Below are 20258 nucleotides of genomic sequence, written 5' to 3' on the forward strand. Positions count from 1 at the left end.
ACCCCTTAGTGTAGGAATCATTAAACACGTGTGACTTCGTGTGATGGGCAGAGTTACTTCCCCGTGGAAACCTCCTTTTATAGGCTCAGAGCATCATCACAAAGCGAGAATTGATTGTTTTAGAAATGGGCAAAAGGCAGAATTCCGCCAGCCGGGCCATGTGGATCAGTGCAATACCAACCATGGATAGACCACAGGTAGTAGTCCTCTTTTCAGTAAAGATGATCCTAACCATTTAAAAATGAACTTGAAAGCAAACCGTTGACTAGTTTATTAGTTCAAACAGCGGGAATCGATCATGGAGGCTCATACTTTTATCTGTAGCGTATTCATGGTGGGACCGAACTATTTAACGGTTAGAATCATTGGTAGAAATGGCACGATTAGAGGAATAGGAATTCACTTTAGAAGTTGACGTATTACAGTAGTGGTCACTGTTTTATTGCATGTTCCATGCACATTAGAGTCTGCATAAGATGACTTAAGATTGCTCGATAAGGGTGGGCTTTTTGCATGAACGATCCATATTAGGACAAGTGCAATGGACTGGATTTTTCCAACCAGCAGCTATGCCTACAAGTACCTACATTCAAGCTTTTAAAAAATCTTTGGCTATCAATTCTAACAACATTTAGGGCCTGTTTGGATTAGATTACCGAGTGATGAAAATTGCGTGTTAATTGCGCCTCCAAAAAAACATGATTGCATCCGATTAAATGTGGGTCCCATCATGATGTATGCGTTTGGCCCACGCGGTTCACCCCATTTTCCCAGCTCATTTAAGTGCATGAGTTTAAAAATGAAGCAAATTGTAAGCTCAAGTGGACCACACCATAGGAAACAGAGAGATAATGAGGCCCACCATTGAAAGTTGAAACATGGCTTACGGCCCACAAGGATGCATGTCATCCTAACCTCTTCATCAGGACACACAGACATGGATGAAGAGAGAACACAAAAACCAGCTTCAACCAAAACTTATGTGGCCCCCCAAGAAGCTTTCAATGGTGGGCATGTAATTCCCCCTGTTTCCTGTAGTGTGGACCACTTGTGTTTTGGATCTGCCTCATTTTTTCTCATGCCCTAAAATAAACAGGTAAAACGGATGGATGGCGTAGAGCGGGCTCATACATTATGGATTTTACAGGCATGGTATTTTCCTTCCCCATTTTAGCATCAGAACCTTCCAAAAGGTGTAGCTGTCAGAGGCGTTTGGCATGAATTACATAAGTAAATAATAATTACTTATTTAGCAGCATTAACTCTGTGGTAATATAATCCAAACAGGCCCTAACGGTAAAAGGGGCTAAAATCCACTGTATTATGCACTATTTTGATAGTAAGAAAACCATTTAAAGTCCAGCCGCCAATCCATCAGATCTCAATATTTTCCAAGGTTCAGCCAAGCCAACACCAAACACTTCCATAGATCAGGAATGCAATCGTTCATCTGGTGTCCCGAAGCTGTGTAGGTCCCTACCAATGGTGTATGTAGCAAACATGTATTGTGATCAGGAATGTCGATCAGGTTGACTGCCATGTTGATAGCCCATGAACGAAAAGCAAGGGGGTTTGACTAATAGACGGAATCAATGGCCTGTCTGCATTCAACCTACAAAACTCACAATTGGTTGGTCAGAGTAATGCAATCGCTACAGGTTTTTTTGGCCAAAGGCCCATCTACCATCACCACATGCACCGTGAGGGACTTGAATACAGCTTCTACAAGAGCTGCATCATAGCATTCTATTTGGCCGTGTTATGTAAGAAAGGGGAGAATACACTTTCATCAAATATCAAATTACAAATCTAATTCCCAACACAAGAACCATTTGCACTTCCAATGATGAAAATACATTTAGACATCAAATTGAGAGAAAAGAAATAGATGATGAATGAGAATTAGAGAGCCTTTTTTTTCTTCCTTTTTTGCTCAATAAACAATGATTTTATTTAGAGGATTAAAAGATCTTTCAGCCCTTTCACCTCAGGAGACAGATATCTGAGAAGGCGTGGCCCTATCAGATTCGATCATAGATTTGATATAGAATTCCCCTGCCTTGTATGAGGACCTGACCATGGGACCTGATGCAACATATCTAAATCCCTGCAACGAGTCAAAACAAATCAAATGTCACCACATTAAAATTAATTTATTTTTTTTTTAATTTTTAATTTTTAAAGTGAGCTATATAAAAAGGAAGAAAACCCATGATTCTATTGGAAAAGAACTGATCACCTACAGCCTGATACATGTTAACTTAGCATTCAGTCCCATCTCTCCGTTGATATGTCAATTGTGCAGGACAAATATCCATGTAAACAGTTCGGCCCCACCATCAAGATCACCTGTCTCAAAATTTTGTAAAATCACATTACGAGGGCCACACCTGTTCACTGAATCAGACTATCAGCCATCCTTTTTTAACTTCAACAGTCTGGCTTGCCCGATGAGTGGATCAGCCAGATTTTTGCATAAGGCAGTCTTCATGGTGGGTCCCACCTTTTTTACACAGATATGATCTCCTACACATAGGTGACACATTAGAGGAAAATATTAGATTGAATGCTAAATTAGCGCACAGCTGGCTTTAGATGACTGGTTGTTGGAGTGCCGCCTCCAGCAGTTTTTTGTTATCCTTCTTTCTTCAAGGATAGATATTTATTGATAAAAGACAAAAAGGCACAGAAATACAAGACACGAAGCTAAAGAACTTCCAGTGATCATAATCCTAAAATTGCAAGCTGATAGAACTTAAAAGAGTACGCATCATCTCAATAAACACAACATCCTGATTTTGTGCACCCACAGTACCCCTGGAGTCGGTTTGACCGTATCTCGCATGATCCATGGATCGGATTGTTAACAGGTGGGCCTGTGGAGCTGCACCTCCTCCACATTTTGATTTTGCTCAGCCTTTGCAACCCATCCAAGGACCGTGGCTGGGAATTCCCCCCACCATCCACGGGCACTGAAAGATGGGAGTACGCTTGACATTTGGTGTGCCGACTAGTTAGGCCCTTCCATTCATGTAAATGTAAACCATAGAAATTTTTATTGGGTTAATGCACAAATCCCCTGTTTGGCCAAAGGTGTGAATGTGAAGGAAACTCCATATTGATGAAATTAAAAACATATCTATGATTGATATGAAAAGAGCCGGGAACAGGACTCATGTAGCTGACCCCAATTAGTTGGGATAAGGCTTTAGATGATGATGATGATATGAAAAGAATGAGGAAGGAAAAAGGAGAGGGATTTGTACAAAAGGCACAACACTGCAGACCCATGTCATTAATGCAAGAATGGAGCAAGAATGGAGCTACGGGATACAACTTGGGCATCCAGCCCCATTTTTGGGAAGCTATTCAATTTGATAGGTAAACAGACAATGACCCCAGTAATGAGTTGAAAGGATAAGTTAAGAGATGGAACCAGCAAAAACAGAAAGTAGCTGGAAGAAAATCTGCCGAGGGCTAACTGGGAACGGAAGACAACTAACATCCAACTAAGAGAGGCTAAAATAGTATGCAAAATGGGTTCCTGAGACAGGCATTGGAGATACTGTTGAAGTGGGACCGTGTGTTCATGGCAACACTCAATTATGAACAACAGACAGATAAATTTACCACTGTAGTAGACATCAGCACGGTAAGTTGGTTGATGCTTCGGATGCATATTGCAAGAACTTCAAGTATATTGCAAAATGAAGCTCCAAGCAAGGTATTATGTACCGATATCAGCTGGCATATCATCCAGCTTGCTGGCTGATACAGCCTTGTAATGACTGAAATGACAGGCATTGGAGATACTGTTGAAGTGGGACCGTGCGTTCATGGCAACACTCAATTATGAACAACAGACAGATAAATTTACCACTGTAGGAGACATCAGCACGGAGAGTTGGTTGATGCTTTGGATGCATATTGCAAGAACTTCAAGTATATTGCAAAATGAAGCTCCAAGCAAGGTATTATGTACTGATATCAGCTGGCATATTGTCCAGCTTGCTGGCTGATACAGCCTTGTAATGACTAAAAATTTTTATGAGGAAAAAATCCCAAAAATTATTGCTAAATTTCTTTTTAAAAAATTGAGAACCCCAACTATGCATTCCTTTTTTGGTTTTGGACATGCATTTGATGGTGTAATGGCCCTTCGTAAGAATGTTGCGGTGTCGTCTATCAGGTAGCGTCAACTTGACCTGCTGAAAGTCAACTGAGTAGGCCCTGATCAAACACAAATCAAGCATGATTTGGTGGATTTGGACCCATTACATTTTTTAAAAAAAAAATTAAATTAAATGAAAAAATGAAGGGGGAAAAAATGTGATGGTTCCCCCTTATTCTGATATTTCTCAAAATGGTCCACTTTGCTTCGCTTCATCAAATCCTACTCAAAATTTGTGTTTTCATCATCACTATAGGCGTAGATCTAATTTAAAATTAGTTTCTAAGCTTCCTTCATAGTTGAAATGGATAAATAAGTGGAAAAACAAGAGAAATTTGAAAATAAGAACTTCCATAATGGGCGCTTTATGGTCTTATCAGCCATAATAACAAACAGATTCACCCCTGTATCACGTACAGGGATACAGGGTGAACACTTCCTTTACATAACAGCCAATATGGCTATAACCATTGTTTCATACCATGCTTCAAGTGCATCCAGGAGAAGTTTCCTAAGCGTTGGGCACAGGTCTAACCGATTCAAATTTTGCCAGAGAAAAAGGTGGTCAGGTTAAGGTGGCAGTCCAGGCGCTGGGAGGTGATAAGGCTCCCGGTCCTGATGGTTTCCCGATTTTATTTTATCAGCATTTCTGGGATGTTTTAAAAGACGATCGTATTGCTTTCTTCAAGGAGTTCTTCATCAATGGTAGGCTGTCCAGATCAATGGGGGCATCTTTTATCGTGCTTATTCCTAAGATTCATGAAGCGGAATCTTTGCAGGACTATAGGCCGATCAGTCTCCTCGGTGGGCCCTATAAAATTCTGGCCAAAGTCTTGGCTTCTCGATTGAAGGGGGTATTAGGTAAGATTATTTCTCATAATCAAAGTGCATTTATTCCTGGAAGACAAATCATTGACAGCGCCCTCATTGCTGCCAAATGTCTAGACTCAAGTCATAAATCTAGAGCTAAGGGCCTTTTATGCAATCTTGATTTAGAGAAGGCCTATGATCACGTCGATTGGCAGTTCCTCCTGTATATGCTCCATAGGATGGGTTTCGGGACCAAGTGGATATCTTGGATGAAGGAATGCATTGGGTCAGCTTTTTTCTCGATAATTTTAAACGGGTCCCCTAAAGGTTTTTTTCAAGGGGCTTGCGGCAAGGAGGCCCTCTCTCCTCCTTCTTATTCTTTATCGTGGGTGAGGCTCTCAAGTATGTTAAGAAAAGGTCAGGTAGAAGGTATTATTGGTGGTTTCAAGGTGAAAGGCATGGACTTCCCCATTTCTCATATCCAATTTGCAGACGACACCCTTCTATTTTGTGAGGCAGATCTCAATAAAGTCAGTAATCTCCGCACCTCTATCCATTGTTTCGAAGCGGTTTCGGGCCTTAAAGTGAATTTGACAAAGTCAAGGATGATTGGTGTCAACTTGGATGCTGTTGAATCTAAAGTGTTTGCTGATTTTATTTTTTTTTGTGCTACGGGATCGCTTCAGTCAACCTTTGTTGGTCTCCCGTTATGCATAGGTAAACCTCCGTTGGCTTTATGGGATAAAGTTATCGATAGGTTTGAATCTTACTTAGCCAGGTGGAAATGCAGATATTTATCTTTAGGCGGGCGTCTTACTTTGATTAAAGCGGCTCTTTCTAACCTTCCCCTGTATTTCATGTCTCTCTTCAAGTGTCCGGCTAAGATTCTTGCGATTTTGGAAAGATTAAGACGAGACTTTCTTCGGCACGGGATGGAGGATAAGAAGAAATTTCATTTACTCAATTGGAATGAGGTGTGTCAACAACAACGTTGTTAAATGCGACCGCATATTCGCATATGCGAATTCCCATATGCATATCGCATATGCCATCATCACATATGCCATTGCAGTGCATATGCGATCGCATATGCCAAATGTGCGAGGATATGCAATCGCATATACGATGTATGTGATCGCATATGCTATCTGCCAACTGTTGGCACATTATTTTGTTTGTTTATTTTTAATTTTTGAAAAAAAACAAACTTTCCTAAGTAGTGTAACTTTGTAACTATAAGTTGTGTAAGTATATTGTTGAATGTAACTTAGTGTTAGTGTAACTAAGTTGTAAATTGTAACTTGTAAATAGTGTTAGTGTTATAATGTATAAATAATAAACATTAAGATGTAACTTCAAAATTGTATTTGTACAATAAATAGCTTATTGATTGTTTTGTTACTTTAACTATATTGTTGAATGTTGAATTTGATGTACTTCATTCATTTTTCTAACAAGTCACAAACTAACTTTATATATGTAAAATTACTATATTAGTAATCTATTGACTTAGGGAAGCTTCTCCTAAGTTCTTATATTTTTCTACATTTTTTCAACTTTTCTCCTTATTTTTTTGTTTATATATATATAATGCGACCACATATGCGATTGTGCGATCGCATATGCGCACAAGCATATCCGATCGCACGGAACCGCATACGTGGTTTGACAACATTGGTCAGCAATATCAGGAAGGTGGGGCTGGTGTTAAAAATCTTAAAGCTATGAATCAGGCCTTACTAGGCAAGTGGTGGTGGAGAATTGGGACTGAAGAAGGGGCGCTTTGGAACAATCTAATCAAATGCAAATATGGGCGTACGTCTGATGGCTAGTGGTCCAAGGACGACTCCTCCTATAGAGCTTCTTCTCTATGGAGAGGGGTGCTAAGTTCCAGTAAGGAAGTTCGCAATAGGATCGGACACTCTATAGGCAAAGGAGACGACCCGATTTTGGAAAGATATTTGGGTAGGTTCCTCGGCCCTGAAGGAGGACTTTTCGTCCATATATCGTCTGGCTCCCAACTGCTCCTTTCATGGCAATGAAGTGGTCTAGCATCCCCCATGCAAAAGGAATTTCCATGACTGGGAAATTGAAGAATTTGCGGCTCTTCTCGACCGCATTGGTAATTGTCATCCAAATATTCTTCAAAATGATAGGCTTGTTTGGAGCCCTGATAAAAAGGGTCTATTTTCAGTGAAATCCCTATATCTTTGCATTGGCAGAAATTCAGGTTTACCTGATGAGGTAATGACAACTAAAGTGTGGAAATACAGAGTGCCTCCTAAGATTACAATTTTTGGTTGGTTAGTGGGGAGAAGGAAAATCCCCACAGTTGATAATCTAAGGAAAAGGGGAATGATAATATCAAACATTTGTCTTTGTTGCATGACAAATGAAGAAACGACAGAACACCTATTCATTCACTGCCCTTTTTTCCAACAGGTTTGGTCAGTACTGTTGTCTTCGTTCGCGGTCTCATAGTCTTTCCCGCATTCCACGGATCGTCTTCTCGCAGCCTGGCATGGCGTGTCCCTAGCTAAAGATATTTCTGTGGTTTGGAAAATGTTCTTTAAGCCGTTTGGTGGGCAGTTTGGGAAGAAAGAAACAGCAGATGTTTTAGAGATGTCTCAAATTCGGTGGAGTTCATAGTTAAAAGGGTGCACCAATTTATTTTCGAATGGGCCTCGAATGTTGTTAATTTGACTTCTTGTAATTTTTCTCTGTTTTGAAGGGTGTGTGGCCTGCTATCTCAACGGGTTCTCCCCTTTCTTGTTTCCTTCTTTCTTTAATGAAATTCGCAGTTAATTCAAAAAAAAAAAAAAAAGGTGGTCAGGATAAAAAGGGACCAGGTTTGAAATTTTGAATTGACGTAAGCAGTCAATCCTAGCAACAAGATGGAACCAGCTGGATGAAAACTGCTGGCAGCTAACTTAATAGTCAAAACTGGCAAATAAATAAATAAATAAGAGAGGACATTGATGCGTTTATAGCAAGGAGTGGTTTGGAACAAGAGAATCAGTTGAATCTGCAAGTCTGCAACTCCCAGATTGCTGTTGTAGATAAAATGCAAGTGATGAGAGAGAAGGAGAGAATTGGGGTTAATGTTGTTCTGGAAATTTAGAAAGAGATATTATGAAGAATAAAACAACTTTTACATATTTATGTATCTGTAGTTATCTTTAGTAAAAGACAGTTCACTCTGAGGTCACCACACGGCTGTATTTTCAATATTTTAAGCTTTTGTGAACCAATATCAATCAATAATGTCTTCCTGTATCATCATGTAACAGCTCAAATATGTCAGCATGTTGCATTTGCTAGGATTACAAGTCAAAGATGATACACGTTGTCAATGTCTGAGTTACGTACTTCAACAAGTTTATATAGAATATGATGATTGTAGCCATGGCTGTAGAATTTGATATTTTGGACTACTTGATCAAGTTCTTTTACTACTCCATTGGGTCCTTTGAGTAGTCAAATGTAGTTTATTCGAGATGTATAAAAATAAGTTACAGTTTCAATCAAGTCAATTCAGCAACTTATCGAGTATTCAGTTGAATTTCTTGAGTTGTATAAAAATTAAATTACCCTCTTTAACTCACCCAAGTTCTGAACAAGTCAACAGCAAGTTACAGAGCATTCGATCTAGTTTCAAACATTGAATGTGAGAGACAACACCAAGTAATCAGATCATACCATTTCCATGCCGAGAGTCTGATACTTTTCAAAAGCTTCTGGAGTTATGTATTCAGAGACCGGCATATGCCGCTTTGATGGTCTCATATACTGACCAAATGTCATGACATCAACTCCTGCAGCCCTCACCTTCTCCATTGTTCCCACCACTTGATCAGGTGTTTCCCCACATCCCAACATTATTGAAGTCTTCGTCAAAGTGCCAGCTGGAGCATAGTCTTTTGCCATTTTTAGAACATCAATAGATTGCTTGAAGTTAGCTCGGTGATCACGTACTGCACTCTGAAGCTCTTCAACTGTCTCAATATTGTGAGCAAAAACATCTAATCCAGATTTTGCGACTTTCTCTACGCAACCAGGGTCTCCTCGAAAATCAGGAACTGCACAATTATAGATGTAAAAAGAAGAAAAAAAAATAAACAATCTGAATGATGTTTTAAATATCCTAAATACCCAGAAGAAAAAAATTAGTATTCAACTCAGACACATGAAAATTGAATCTCAGTTACCAGCAGCATTATGGAAGTAAGATATCAGACAATACAAACCATCGAAAAACTGCACAATTACGCTCATACTTAATTGTCTTTTTCCATTTCAGACTCCATAATAAAGCATTTTCACAACATTGTAGTGATCTACAAAGTAGAACTACCAGATACTAAATAGTTGACGCCATCCATGATGAAGACAAAGTTCAATATAATAACAGGTGAATGACACGGTTATCGTATGCAGGAACAGTTTGAAAAGATCTCATCGCAACTCTCTGGACTTTCATTTGTACCAATTAAAATGCATATGTGATGGAGATTGAGGATGAGATTAATTCATACCAAGTGCTTCTATCAGCATCTTTGGCTTTAGGGTTTTCAATCTCTGCACTGTCTCTGCAAAATGACCACTTCCTTGATCAGACAAATCATCGCGATCAACGCTGGTAATGACGATGTAATCCAGACCCCATGACGCAATTGCCTCAGCCACATTAGAGGGTTCATTTGGATCCGGTGGAGGAGGAGTGCGCGACGTCTTCACATTACAAAATCTGAAAAATAGCATGTGCAAAACATCAAACATCACAAAATCAAATAAATACAAGTTGTAAGCAAAAATTCATTCATATCTTCATAATATTCAGTATAATGACCTGGTCTCATGGACTATGACATGTCTTTGTTCTAGAAACCAGCACTTTTAGGTCTGTTTAAAGATATCCTTTGCGCGCACGCACACACACAGAGATTATCAAACAACAGTGAGGAATTATATGATCCCTGATACCAGGATATATGTACACTGTCAACAGGCTTTCAGTTTGTACAAGTAGGACTGATGGAACCTGTAGTTGATGCACAATGCGGTAATGATCTCCCAAATAGGAGGCTCCTAACCCCTTGATTCGTTGACTACAGATATATTGATGCAATTGAACACCATCCACAACGTGCATGCCCCACGCATGTGTACAAAAAGATGCTCATGGGGTCCCACTTAAGAAACGTGACTTCTTCCCTATTTGGTCCTAATTAATTTCCTGTTTGTTCTAGAATTTTCCCTTATGTTGTTACCTTTTCAGTAAGTTGTGTCCAATTAAGAGTTTCAACTAGGAGAATGGAGGTTAGATCAAGGAAACCTTTGTAATCCTTACTGTACAATGAGCTCTCTTTATGAATATTCTAAATACAAGTTATTGATTGTGCCACGTGGTGGGGCAGTCTCTTTTCTAGATTTTATTCTAACTATTAGTTGTTGATCCGGGCTTCTTCTTCTTCCTACTCCTGAGAGATTGTTCGTTTCTTTTTCCCTTTTCTATTTGCATCACCCTCTACTCACAATCCAACGCCAGCCCACTAATCAGCCCCTAATTCTGACCAAAACCTGTAACAGATCTAATCCCAAAATCTGTCCGGCACCCAGTTCCGAATTTCGCCCTTAATCTGTCTCCAAACAGTGCCCAAGCCTGTCCACAATCAACCCGAAACCAGCCTTCACAACGATCCTATTTCTTAGTCCCAAAATCTGACCAGAAAATTTAATCCCACAAAGAACCAATCTGCAGTCTTGCAATCAGCCCCCCAAAACCTGCTCCAAATGTTTCCCAAAAACTGTCTAGTTCTCAAATTTAGCCTCAGCCTTAAATTACCTGCAAACCTTCCCCAAACTTGTTCCCCTCTTAAAAGTCTAATCAGCAACCAACCAGCCTAAACCCATCCCAAGTGTTCTAAATAGTCAACGCACACAAGAAGTGGTGACCTCTTACTGCCTTGAGATAGCAAGCGACAATCAAAATGATGTGGAAGACGTCTTGGCAAGAATTGAGTAGATGGAGATTCTATTTGAGAATAAAATAGGCAAGACAAATAGCCAGATGACGGCCTGAGAAGAGGATGGTAGGAAAAACTCTATTGAGCCACGTATCAACCTTGAACAGTATATGGGGTTAGGGAGTCATCCTACTATACAACCTGGGTTTTAGACACCGGTCAGAGAGGATGTGAATCAAGGATATGAGCACAAGACCTACCCAACGTATCAACAGCCCCGATACCACAGGCAAGGACCATGAGCACCAGCAGCCCCTCATCATGACTTTCCAGAAAATTCTAAAGGCAATTCAACCCCATCACATAGAAAACCCGACCAAGCATATGAAGTTAGAGATTGAAGATATCAAGGATAATTTGGAGCCTAATACCTTTCATGATTGTTGAGTGCATTGGAAAGTCACTTCAAGTAGGTCCAACCAATGTTTGAAATAACGGTATCGCGCTACATATCGCACCCTTAGGATACAGATACGTATCGGTTATTGCATGGGATATATTGGTTGTATCCAGTGTTTAAATTATCGGCAATAATATCGAATTATCGCTGATATTTTCGGTATCGGTGGCTCGTCGATAACGAAAACCCCAAATTTCGAATCTCTACTAGATATCGGCGAGATTTTGCCGATTTTTTTCGATTTTCCGATAAAATGGCGAAATTTCAACATTGTCGGTGATTGTCTGCGATAAAATCGAGCATATGTCCAGCGTAAATACTGGAAATTTTATTAAAATAAAATAGAAAATACCTTTTGAGGAGTTTTGGAAGATCTTCGGTGGTTGGATTGTGGATCAACAACTTCGGTCTTCAAAAGTACGAAATAAACCCACAAGTCATCTGTTAGGGTAATGAGTTTTAAAATTTTCTGCGAGTTTTCCGTTTTTTTTATAAAAAAAAAAAATCTCCATTTTTCTGGTGAGAATCAACGTTATAAATGTTTCAAACAGGATTTTACGTGAAAAAAGGAAAAGGGTTTCGGTTTCCTTTTCTTATGGAGGATTTTAGGGTTTCCGCTTCTCTTTGTTTATGGAGGATTTTTAGAGGTTTAAAAGAATCAAGTTCCCTTTTTTAATAAGCACGCGCGCGACAACTCTACAGGGCCCACCTCAATGTATGAATTGTATATCTACGCCATCCATCCGTACATATGCCGAAAAATGAAGCATAGTCAGATCTCAGGTGGACTACACCACAAGAAACAGTGGTCATTAAACACCCACCATTAAAAACTTTAAAGGGTCAACCGTAATATTTATTTCACGTGCAAGTTGTTCATAAGGTCACACAGACCTGGATGAAGGGAAAACACAATTATTAGCATGATCTAAAGCTTTTGTGGCCCACAAAAAGTTTTTAATAGTCAGTGACCATTGTTTCTTGTAGTGTAGTAATTGGTCCACCTGAGACGCATATTGAGGTGGGCTCCAAGGCCAGGTTCTATCCCACCTTGCCGATGGTTCAGCGAAAGCGGATTGCATGGTGTGCCACGCACCAACCTCTATTGTGTGTTGACGCCACCATGTTCTATGGGCCCCACCATGATTTTTTCGCTATATCCAAACCGTCCTTCCAGTTGGTGAGATAGTTTTAGAGCTTGAGCCCAAAAATGAAACAGATCCAAATCTTAAGTGGACTACACCACAGAAATCAATGGGGACAGTGATTCCCACCATTGAAACCTTCCTAGGGCCCATCATGATGTTTATTTTCCATCCAACCTGTTTATAAGGTCACACATACCTTCCTAGGGCCCATCATAATGTTTATTTGTCATATCATGTTAGTTGATGGGCTAAAAATGAAGAGCATTGGATTTTTTTTTTTTATTTTAGCAGTCTAATAAATGTCCACCAACCGATACTCAATGATTAAAAAAAGCTTAATTTGGATTTATCATATAGCTACGCAAGGTACCATAATTTGGACAATTTAATTTGACACTTGTGTGCCACGTGTTCAATTTCTAAGTGCTTGTATATAAAATCTATTTTTTTATATTTAAACAAAATAAATCTATTTTTGAGATAAAATAAATTATTTATTTATTTCTTTAAATGGGCCCCCTTGTGGTCTGATTTATTACGTGATGAGGATGGGCTAGCCTAATGGGGCCCATTAGGACCCATTGGGGCCATTTATAGGAAAATAAAGGATTACATTTTTTATTTATTATTTTTGGATTTACTTTAAAATATTTTTTAAATATAATTTAATAATATATTTAATGAAAAAATATTTTTTAAAAAACCTATTTGTATGGATTATGTAATGAATAGTTGGATTGGTGGGTATATGGGATGGATGGATGGTTGGATGTATAGATGGGATGGATGTTTGGATGGATAGTTGGATATATAGATGAGATGGAAAGATGTGATGGTTGGATGGATGGATGGATGGATTGGATGGTTGGATGGATAGGATGGATGGTTGGATGGATGGATGGAATAGAATTTGGATGAGTTGATGGATGGGTGGATGAATGGATTGGATAGTTGGTTGGATGGAAGGATGGACGGGAAGGTTGGATGGATTGATGGATGGTTGGATGGATGGATGGGTATATGGTTGGATGGGTGGGGATGGTTGGATGTATAGATAGGTTGGATGGATGGATGTATGGTTAGATGTATAGATGGGATGGATGGATGGTTAGATAGATGGAAGGATATATTAGAATGTTGGATTTATTATAACAACATATGCTTTTAGGCCCCATTAAATGAACACTTATTATGTTTTTTTTTTGGGGGTACTTTTTTTATTCCTAAATATGTGAATGTGTATTTAGACATTTCCTGAAGTTTCACCAAAAAATTCACCCTTTTTCCCATGTTTCCCCACATTTCCGGTTATCAACGATATCATCGGCGATAACGATATTTTATCTTTATCTCTGGCCAGCGAAACTTGTAGTGATATCGACAACTCGAACACTGGTTGTATCGTGTAATGTATCGCTGTTATTGGAAACATGGGAAAACATTGGAAAATTGGTCAAATTTTTCAATGAAACTTCAGTTATTGTTAAAAAAAGACATCAATACACTTATAAATCAAAACAAGTGCGCATAATAGGTTTTCTTTGTATGGGGTCCTAATCTATGCGTTGTCTAACTGAATTGATGCAAGAATATTCAAAGTCTATTCATATAATTTATAAATGTAAGAAGACATGTAAAAACACAAGCAATACATTCAAAAGCAAAAGAAGAATCACTAAATCAGGTCACATACATGTTTGATTTAATGTTTGGACATAAAGATTGCAACCGATTTGCGAGAAATTGGAAATTTTTTATTTTTTATTTTTTGCAACTCACCCCATCTCCTCCAAATCTTGAAATCGAAGCTCTCAATTAATGATTTTTCATACAATTTGACATTGATTTAACATGATTTACAGAAAAGGGAAAAAAAAATTGAAAATAAAAAATGCTCACCGAAGCGAACATGTGAGATATATCCCACTACTTGTGCGTTTCGTATCGCGCAAGTGGGATACAAAATATATCGTGGGATATATCGGCCGATATTGTTGATACTTAAAACATTGGTTCCAACTGCCCAAGCCCATAAAGTTATGTTTTGGGGCATCGAAATTAAGAGAGTCAATAAATTGGTGGCATATGGTTGTGAGAGATCTATAACGTAGTGGCTTTCTGCTCATATCAACTTGGCAAGAGATGAAGACAGTTCAAAATGACTAGGTTTTTACCATTAAATTATGAGGCCAAGGCATTTCAATAACTTCTTAGCAAGTACACACAAAAGTATTATGACTTGACAGCGAGATGTGATATGAATGATTCAGAGACATAGCAAGTTGCAAGGTATTGTCACAAGCTGAGGATATATTATGTGGCGAGGGATGGTGGAGGTTGGTCCCTGAAGTGTAGACGAGAGCTATCAGATATCATTGCCGGCAAAAGAGAAACACAAGATAATATAGCCAGATGCAACAACTTTCATAATAGGGGGCAATCCTTGTCTTATGCAACTTCGAACACGGCATATTCGCATTCTTCAGCATCTTGAATAGTAGCTCCATGTAATATTCTCCAACATGATAACAAAGGTATTCAGGGCACTCCAACAAGAAGTAATGGCAGTCAATGTTTTAAATAGCGGGTAGGATATTACATAGTGTTCAGCCCTCTATAATGTGTAGTGTAAGCTCCGTTATGTATAGCATAAGCTACATGATACTTTTATTTTGTAATTAAAAATTGGAAAAATATGATAAATAGTAAGAAAAAATGTAAAAACAAAATAATAAAAAAAATTAAATTAAATTAAAAAAATCATTTTTTCAAGTAAAAGTATGTTCAGTACAAAAACAAGGCATAGACACCCATACACCTCCACTGAAGCATGGTTGCCCAAGTGATGGTTGGATAGGTTGCATGCATGCCATAAACATACCACGGGCTCCTAAAACTGAAAAAAAGAAAGAACAAAGAAAAAAGAAAATTTTGCACTACAATCCCTATCCTACAACATTGCATAGTAATCGGCCTCCTAAAACAAAAAATAAAAAATAAAATGAAAAAATCCCAAAGGAAACCATAAATCTTCATATGAAATGAAAAAGAACTGATTATATTAAAGGGCAAGAACATACCTCTATCAAGCTCAAGAAGAGATTCAATCAATCAAGAAACTAAACATTTTGAGCTTCATAGCTGTACGGATGTGAAAAAGGGGAAATCTGATTTCTTTTTCCCTTCATTTCAGCTCCAATGCTCTTGAAAATACAGAAAATGGACCTTCTTACAAGGTCGATTGATTGGCCAAAATCTCATCTCCAGCGGCATTGTAGATCGAGAGAATGGAGTAATCGGATTTGGGGGCCAGAGGTGCTTGCAGTCAAGTGTTAGGGTTTAGATAAAGGGGTTTTGAAAGCCCTCTTTTGAAACCATTTAGTATTAAGATAATTCTTTAAATGTGAGTTTTACACCATTTACAATATGTCATAAGTCTTCAGTCATACACATGCAAGCACATTTACACTATTTGCGGGTACAAGTACATGTAATTATATATTCTCCATCCACAATAGGACCCACTATTTGGATGGTTTGGATAGCTCTACATCATTGCCACGTGTGAGGTGGGTCACCAACATTTTACATCAACAGTTGAACTAATAGCATTTAAAATCTATTTTTTTAAAGCAAAGAATGGTGTAGCACACACTACATATGCTACATGCTACGTAGCTTGTAGCATGCGTTACGACCCCTGTAGCGCACACTACAAGGGAAATGCGGCTTTTTTCGCACGATGTGTAGCGTTTTTGCTACACTAATATTGACGCAGGGATGAACGTGATGAGGTTGATCACCGTCTTCCTCAAGGATAACTACTCCGAATCCACAGAGCTTCTCTAGACTCCTCACGGAGACTTCTCGAATCCACGAGGAAAAGAAATAGAAATAATTTTAAAATATTTGAAATAAATTTGTTGATGATTGATAAACGAGTCTACAACCCTTTAAATAGGGATATCAAGATTTGGAAGAAGTTTAGGAATTAAACTATAACTAAAACTCCCTAAAATTTGTAACTTACTATAAATAGTAAATTTTATACTTATAGTAAGTGTCCTATGTGGCTTAACCACGTTATTCTCCTAATTTTTCTAAACACTTTTCATGTTGGACACAACTCCTAAAGCCCAACGGATGAAGAGTTACAATCAAACCAAAACTTACTAAAAATAGTTTTTTAAAAAAAGGAAATAAACAGGAAATTTGACCGTCGATATGATGGAATCTCGCAAATTTGGCAAAAGTAGCTCGTCCTACCCCAAAATCATATATGATATGTCGAGTAACTCATTTCGGTTTGCGAGATATGCCTGTTTTAAGGTTCTGGCGGTCTTGATGACTTCCGCCTCCAATCGGGCCTTCTCTGGTCCATCGTAGACATAAAAGTGTCCGCGACCCGCTCTACATCAGTCCCCTCCACTTCAAAAGAACTCGTCCTCGAGTTCTCGTCCTACCTCGGTTCATGATACTCGGTTAGGTGTGCCCCATAACGATACCGGATCAAAAGTTGTGATCAATTTACGGTCCACCTTCTTTTGGTCCAACCATGATAGGAATGTATCTGTGCCACATCCTACATCAACTATGCTATTGAAAAAATTGATGGTAGTAATGTGCAACCAATTCAATTGCAATGGGATTTGAAGAATCAAGAAAAGGCAAATGCCCCGAACCAAGGCAGGTCATGATGCAAGACAATTAACCACTTGCTCTAAAAGCTCAAACTGAAAGAGCATGGCGAATCAATCCCTTTATCTCATAGCCCAGGCCCCACATCTCATGGGTTTGGACCTCGGCCGAACCCCCCTTGTGGGCCCCACTTCACATAGGTTCCACCTCACACAAGCCACCCGCCTCACACTGATCACCCACCCCGAGTGTATCCCCGCATCCTACATGCTACCCCACTTGAGCCTGGTGTGAAAATGCCCCTACATTTGGTCCACTAACACATGTTTCAAGTGTGTAAGTCGAGGGCATTTTGCCTTTGCCTATGCTACTCAAAACGTAAATATTTGTGGAGAACAAGAGTGGTGGTACAGAAAGGAGGATGTAGTGGATGCGGAAAATGAAGATCACATAGAGGAACTAAGTCTAGAAGATGACAATCTAATGCTTGATGACCTACCAGAGAAAACCATATGATATCATAGTAGTTATGTCATATGTGCATCTTGATGATGCCCAAAGAAGTGGAGGAAGAAGATTGGTTATGGACCAATATTACCACACTTCACACATGTAAATAAGGCCCTAGGACATGCATACAATGAACACTCTTTATGATATTTTGAGTAAAAGTTGTTTATTGTTTTTTTGTGGAAGAAAGCCATATGATATCATAGTAGTTATGTGCATCTTGATGATGCCCAAAGAAGTGGAGAAAGAAGATGGGTTATGGACCAATATTACCACACTTCACAGTTCACATGTGTAAATAAGGCCGTGGGACATACACACAATGAACACTCTTTATGATATTTTGAGTAAAAGCTGTTTATTGTTATTTTGTGGAAGAAATTGTTGGAAGAGGGCTGAAGTGAACTTTAGCATATGACTAGAGGGATATTGGGTTTTACTCAGTATGTTTTTCTTTATTCTAGATTTTATTCATAAATATGGTACTGAAGTCTCAGTAGTCTTACTTTTTAGTTTCAGTCTTTTTCTTTAATTTTTGGAAGCATTTTTTAAGGGTTTGGAAGCATTATATATTGTTAAGAAACCATATAAAGCAACAGTCCATGGTCAACGAGAAAAGGGACGAAGATTGGATACTCCTTGCAATCTGAACAAATTCCGGGGCATGGTCCTAAAGATCCATGGCCCTTGTACAGACTAAAAGTATCATATACTTCCTAGACATTGTTACTGCCGTAGTATGTTCAATGGTGGATTATATAAGCTTTTACTAGTAATCTCTAATTATCGGCTTGTATTCCATGCATAAGCAACAAAAACAGTTGCAAGATGAATCATAATAGCTTAAGGGAAAGGGGGGGAAATTTATAATAATAATTTTAAAAAAAAAAAAAAAAAACAGTCGACCTCAAATTTCCCAGTCACATCCAAAATTTCAAACTTTCCTAGGCTTAAATGAGAAAACAAGAAACAAGAAACAAAAATTAAAAAAGATAAACAAATTTGCTGCAATCATAACGACCAATTTCAAGCAATATATTCATGAAAACCCCTGATTTCATATTGGAACTGGTTCTTGGGTTTGGATGCACAAGTAAAATGAATTGCGAATAATCGATTCATCAAGAAGAAAGTGAGAGAGAGAGAGAGAGAGATTTAGATGCCATCCTATTGGACTGGTGAGCTCCACTCTTTTTGACCATCTAATTGGATTTGCAGGACCATGGTGCAATCGGATGATTTATTTCACTTCATCACAATCTTCAACCGGCCAGCTAGTGGGGCCCATCTTGGATCCCATCTAATGGGAAGGTGGCCTGGATGCAACAGGAAGGAGACTACAATTTGCTTATTTCCACATCATTAGGCTAATGGCTGCAATTCAATTTGGTAACACATCCAAGCATACCCTACAGAAGATAACTAAAAATGAAATGCATAAAGATACCTAATTTGCCAATTCCATTCAAAATCCATCACATAAACAAGACTTCTGCCAAAAAATTCCACACACACACACACAAAAAAAAAAATTTAATTAAATTAAATTAAAAATAAAAATAATAACGCACTTGCCTGCATCCACGAGTACAGGTGTCGCCGAGTATCATGATAGTGGCGGTGGCCGTCCCTGTCTCACCGCCAGACCAGCACTCCCCCAGATTAGGGCATTTCGCCTCCTCGCAGACGGTGTGGAGATTCAATTCCCTGAGCTTCTGCTTGATCTTCGTGTACTTGGAACCACCGGGGATCGATTCCTTCATCCATTTCGGCTTCGGGAGGGGCTTCTTCTTCGATCCGACCTCGACCGAGTACTCGTCATTCTCACGGAGGCGGATAAAATCGGTGAGGGATGGAGACTCCGCGGCGAGACGGGACCGGAGATCCGCTAGGGTTTGAATGGGAGGAGGAGGATGGGGTTGGGGAGTTAGGGTCTGGTGAGAGGAAGAGGATGAGAGGGCTTTGGGGAGAGAAATTAGGGTTTTGTAAGAGGGATTGGAAGATTTGAAGGATGTAGCAAGGGATAATAGGCGCGGTATATACATGGTTTTGGAGTTTGGATTCTCTCTCTCTCTCTCTCTCTCAACCCGCGCGCGGGGAACGGGGATGAGGTTGATGGTCGTTGCGGAGTAAGGTGTCCGAAGTGATCGGGTCGATGAAGTGCCGGACCCGATAAATCACTTGTCGGATCCTTGTCTTTCGTTACTTGAATTTTGAAAATCATTTTTTTTTTAAGTTTTTAGAGTGTTTGTTTAGGAAGCGGATTGCGTACTGAGTAACTCAGTACGGTAAGCGTACTGAGTAAACTCCGTGGGCCATGTGTCATTCATGAATTATATCCACTCCGTCCATCTCTTTTAACACATAATTTTAGGCTATAGCTTAAAAATGGAGTATATCCAAACCTCACATGGACCACACCACCGGAAACAGTGTGAATTAAACATCTGCCGTTGAAATATTCTTGGAGACAACAGAAGTCTTAGATCAACTGATATTTGTGTTTTCCCTTCATCCATATCTTTCTGATATTATGAACAGGTTAGATGACAAAT

The 20258-nt window shown here is 39.0% G+C and overlaps 1 protein-coding gene across 1 annotated transcript; it reads right to left on the reverse strand.

Moving 5' to 3' along the window:
• Positions 1-1759: 1759 nt before the first annotated feature.
• On the reverse strand, positions 1760-19875 carry LOC131240944 (lipoyl synthase 2, mitochondrial). The gene is made up of 4 exons (XM_058239505.1): positions 19279-19875; positions 9517-9728; positions 8681-9060; positions 1760-2107 (listed from the first exon to the last, which is right to left on the reverse strand). The coding sequence occupies exons 1-4, from the start codon at positions 19746-19748 to the stop codon at positions 1988-1990; spliced, it is 1182 nt and encodes a 393-aa protein (XP_058095488.1). The 5' UTR covers positions 19749-19875; the 3' UTR covers positions 1760-1987.
• Between the last annotated feature and the right edge of the window lie 383 nt (positions 19876-20258).

This window comes from Magnolia sinica, chromosome 1, assembly GCF_029962835.1.
Source record: "Magnolia sinica isolate HGM2019 chromosome 1, MsV1, whole genome shotgun sequence".
Lineage (NCBI taxonomy): Eukaryota > Viridiplantae > Streptophyta > Magnoliopsida > Magnoliales > Magnoliaceae > Magnolia > Magnolia sinica.

What these genes read in the sequence shown, in the direction of transcription:
- LOC131240944 (XM_058239505.1), bottom strand. Translation starts at nt 19,748, where the DNA reads ATGTATATACCGCGCCTATTATCCCTTGCTACATCCTTCAAATCTTCC. An exon ending in ACCTGTACTCGTGGATGCAG is followed by an intron (nt 9,729 to 19,278) that starts GCAAGTGCGTTA and finishes GCTATTTTTCAG; the next exon opens with ATTTTGTAATGTGAAGACGT. An exon ending in AGACTCTCGGCATGGAAATG is followed by an intron (nt 2,108 to 8,680) that starts GTATGATCTGAT and finishes GACTCGTTGCAG; the next exon opens with GGATTTAGATATGTTGCATC.